This window comes from Anopheles arabiensis, chromosome 3 (assembly GCF_016920715.1).
Source record: "Anopheles arabiensis isolate DONGOLA chromosome 3, AaraD3, whole genome shotgun sequence".
In the NCBI taxonomy this organism is placed as follows: Eukaryota; Metazoa; Arthropoda; class Insecta; order Diptera; family Culicidae; genus Anopheles; species Anopheles arabiensis.
The window spans coordinates 43,596,564-43,600,574 of record NC_053518.1 but is presented as its reverse complement, the minus strand read 5'-3'; the positions used below and the strand labels follow the sequence as shown (position 1 = coordinate 43,600,574).

At 43.1% G+C, this 4,011-nt stretch overlaps 1 protein-coding gene across 1 annotated transcript; it reads right to left on the bottom strand.

Annotated features, from left to right (window-relative positions):
- Positions 1-1,219: 1,219 nt before the first annotated feature.
- On the bottom strand, positions 1,220-2,400 carry LOC120904986 (m-AAA protease-interacting protein 1, mitochondrial). Its single transcript, XM_040315584.1, has 3 exons — positions 1,941-2,400; positions 1,569-1,864; positions 1,220-1,496 (listed from the first exon to the last, which is right to left on the bottom strand). Exons 1-3 carry the CDS (start codon positions 2,364-2,366, stop codon positions 1,361-1,363), a joined length of 858 nt encoding a protein of 285 aa, XP_040171518.1. The 5' UTR covers positions 2,367-2,400; the 3' UTR covers positions 1,220-1,360.
- Positions 2,401-4,011: the final 1,611 nt, after the last annotated feature.

Genomic DNA, 4,011 nt, shown 5'->3' with positions numbered 1-4,011 from the left:
CGTGTGAGGACCCACGGCTGGTCGCCCCCTTATCAGTTGCAGAAAGGGAGACACATTATCATCTGCCAGAGTAGAGTGCCCCGCTAGACTTTTACGGCGCTGTATAGCAGCTGATGGTTTCATAGTATGCGTTACATCGCGTTGCTCGCAAAACACATAATCATTGCCGAGTTTCGTTTTCTTTTTACTCTCGCTTAGTTGGTGCCCTAAGTCTGACGGGGTGTATAAAAGCGAGTGCAAATATTGCTTCTCTAAAAAAACTAGTGCACTGGCTTATGTGTGGACAAGAAGCCATTTCATCGTGAGGCGCTGAACACATAACGATGCTGAACGGCGCATTCGCTTGCAGTAATAGTCGCGAGAAGCGTTTTGAAATCGAAAAGAAAGTACATAATGTGTGATGCGCCATCGAACGCGTGCCATTAGTGGGTCACATACGCGCGAAGATTGTGTGCGGCCGGTTTCTGCTGCTGCTGTATGCCGTAATCGTGTTTAGAAATGTTTGTCCTTGCAGTAGCCTTTCAAGGGGTTTCAGAGACATCTTCAGTCACGATCTTTGCGCATGTGAAAGTGTGTTCTATTCTATTTACTACATTCGCCACATTTTCACTGAAGATGATTATCATCAGGAAAAGTACCAACTGCCGGCACGCTTTCGACGCGGAACTGGGACGCACAGATGCACATCTCTGCAGGTGCTAGTTGTCTTGTGGCACGTAAATGACGCAAGAACCGATGCCCGACTTGCAATTCAATGAACCGCATGGAACGAGCCCAAGCTGTTCTTGTTTCCAGCGCCACCGTACGCCGCACACATTCGAAACTCTGGCCATCTGGTTTTTTGAAAGGGAGGGCGTTACGAGAGACCATCAAGCTAAAGTCCTTGGACTTGGACAAGGAATTTGATAAGAATAATGGAGCAGTGCTTCTCGTCTGCGCGGGGTTTGATGAACCTCGTAACCGTTCTAGGTCGCGAAGATAGCTTTCCATACAATAGAGATGGAAAGCCTGGAACATGGGGTCCGTTGTGCAAGCGCCAGATAAATGTAAATTCATTATCTATCAAAATTTACCTTTGTTCCGAATTTGACAGCATCGACAGAAACTGGTTTTCATATTTTCGTCCGCGAATCGGATTCAATAGTATCATGATATTTTGACCACGGTTTGCTTATCAGCGATATTGTTGCGCTGACCACTTATCACACTTGCCACAGCCTACACTAATCATCCACCAAGGGGATATACACTTTTATCTTCTTTATTTGTTTGCTACATACAGCGCGCTCCTGTCCGGCTGTGGTTCCCATCGTGATCAGGTTTGAGGTGTTTCGTTGCGTTGTCGTTGGAACAGGTACGGTTATTCTTCGACGTAGTCACTTGGCTTGAAGTGATTCACTACATTCACAGTCCAGTCCGAGTCGACGCCTTTGGTAAACTCCTTGATGAAACGATAGTTGCAGATGCTAATCTTGTCCCGGAATTCTGGCAGGACCCTGCGCGAGGTAAGGTTCGATAGTGAAAAACTCTGCATTCGATGGATTAAACTGCAAAGTCCACCGACTTACCCCACATTCAGCGGGACCGTTTCGCCACGTTCGATCATTCCCTTGAGGCCTCTCAGCACGTGGAAAACCATCGTTATTTCAACGAATCGCTTCTGGCTGTCGTCGTCCGATTCGTCAAACATTACGCCGACCTGGTAGGGAAAGGAGAAATATACATCCTCTTTCTCCACCTGTATGTCATATCGTTCGGCGACGGACATTTTTGCTAGTGACTGTTTTAGATCCGCTAAGGCCGCTCGGTCAACCAATCCTTCCAACTGCTTCACTTCGCCTCCGGCAAGCGATGAAGATACAACCTGTAAGAATAAAAAAAAATCGTAAGCATGGGGTACTTCTTGAAGAACAACCATGGTCCGAGACAAGGGAACAAACCTGCAAAGCTTGTTTCGTTCCCTGAATGAATTCGGGAAGGGAAAACTCCCGGTCGAAGTACGGCCGGATGATGAAGTGAACCATGATCCAGTTCCGGATGGTTTTTATCACCGAAGGCCACACCAGCTGCGGGAAATCCATCAGCATGAGTCGTTTGCGAATCCGCTGACGGGAAGATTGTTCATCGGTGGAGTTCCATCGCATTTGCACAATGTTGTGATTGTTGTTTACCATCGGCGAGCCGCCGAAGGCACTTGCTGTGCTTGGCGACCACGCGGCCAGAGTACGCGGCGAGTGTTTGCCACATAGTGGCGAAGTAGTTCCTACGGCAGTGCTCCTACTACAACTGATTGCAAAACGCGAAAAACTACTAAAACTTCGCGAAAATTGCTTGAATTTTACTGCACCACTTTGAACAACAAACATTGTTGATGACAGATAGGGCCAGTGCAACGCTTCAAATGACAAATGGGCAAGGAAACGCTTGAAATGTCAAATGACGGAACGCTACAAAGTTGTTTTGTACTAAAAATCTGCGATGTTTTGAATATGCCGTTGGTTTTATTTTAGTACCATTATGAAACTTTGTGGAAAACGTTAGTTCTCCGTCGTCAGTAGACAGCAAACAGTTTGTATTCCAGGTCATCTTTAAAAAAAAAACATTCACATTCTCCGGTCATACGTATTATGAATGTTGATGATAAAATGATTCGCACGTTTTGCGTTCTAGTGTACAGTCGTCTTCCATGCGAAGCTACCTCTCTATACAGAATCCTGTCCACAATATGGAAAGATTTACAAGCTTCAAAGTAGCTCTTCACAGTATCCTTAACATCATCCCAATTTCGGAAATATCATAAAATACTGATTTCTTATTTACAATGATTGCGGTTGCTTACAAAAACCAACAAGCTCTTTCTTTTAACCGAAAAGAATGAAAATAAAAAAAATGACTTTAAAGCTGTTTCAACATTTGATGAGGCCTCGAGGTACAGTCGTTAACTCGAAGGATTTAAAAACATGCTATACATTTTTTGTGTGTCTCGGAACAGATGCCCATTTGAAAGACTAGACAAGGGACATATGCAAATCTTTGATATAAAAACTATTATTCTACACACTAAAAAAAACGGGATGTTGTGTGTGTCGTGTCGCAATCAGTGATCACTCCCGAAGTCCTTAATTCGCTTTTGTGCTATCGAAAGCTGTCATTTGCAGGACGGCATCGAGTCCCGGTTACATCGGTTTCCCTTTAGTTTAATATTTTATTTATACATTTTTGTGTGTGTGTGTAATAGTTTCAGAATTGTTAAACGACTGTGACCGGCCAATTTCCAGGACCTACCAAGTGTCAGTGTACTACTGAGCTGCACCCGCAGCTAATCCAAAATAGTCCATTCGTCAATGATTGCCCGTGCCTGTGGTCAGCAACACTCGCTCCGCTGGTAATTTTATTCTGCAATCCTACGATCATGCTGAAGTGTCAAATTTCCGTTACTCTCTTTAATTGAGCGGTATGTGTAAATGACCTGGGAGAGAAAATCATTAGAGGAACTGGGGGTAGTTTCGACACCTTAAGGTTTTCCCCTGATTGCAATACTTTTGTCAATGTTAATTTACTAGTAGACATCGAAAAAGCTTTTTTGATTAATTATGCACCATCTTACGAGAAACTACGGTTCCTGAAATGATTTTGATAACATTTTGATAAAAATAAAAAAGTGTGTTTTTTGTTGCATCACGACTGCAGTGCGGGTAAGATCGACACTTTGTGGGGTGATTTCGACAAATTGGTTTTAGCTTTTAAAATCACAAACTCTGATGGCCTGTAGTTTTTATTGAAGCTCAACAAAGTATTTCGTAACAATTTTATGAAAAATTAACACAAAACATTACTGAAATATGGGAATGAAATGAAGTTTTTAACAAGAACAAAAAGTTCATTACAAATAGCATCGGACCAGAATCCATATAGTAGAAACTGCCGCGATAGCATCTGGTTTACGGAATAAATGGTTAAGATTTCTTTAAAAAAATAACCTGGCAGCCAGTATCTTCCAGTAATCTTCTT

Bases quoted from the DNA above. Each gene is read 5' to 3' on its own strand.
- LOC120904986 (XM_040315584.1), bottom strand. From the start codon at position 2,366: ATGTTTGTTGTTCAAAGTGGTGCAGTAAAATTCAAGCAATTTTCGCGA. The intron at 1,865-1,940 runs GTTTGTTCCCTT...TTATTCTTACAG, and splicing joins GAACGAAACAAGCTTTGCAG to GTTGTATCTTCATCGCTTGC. The intron at 1,497-1,568 runs GTAAGTCGGTGG...TACCTCGCGCAG, and splicing joins ACGGTCCCGCTGAATGTGGG to GGTCCTGCCAGAATTCCGGG.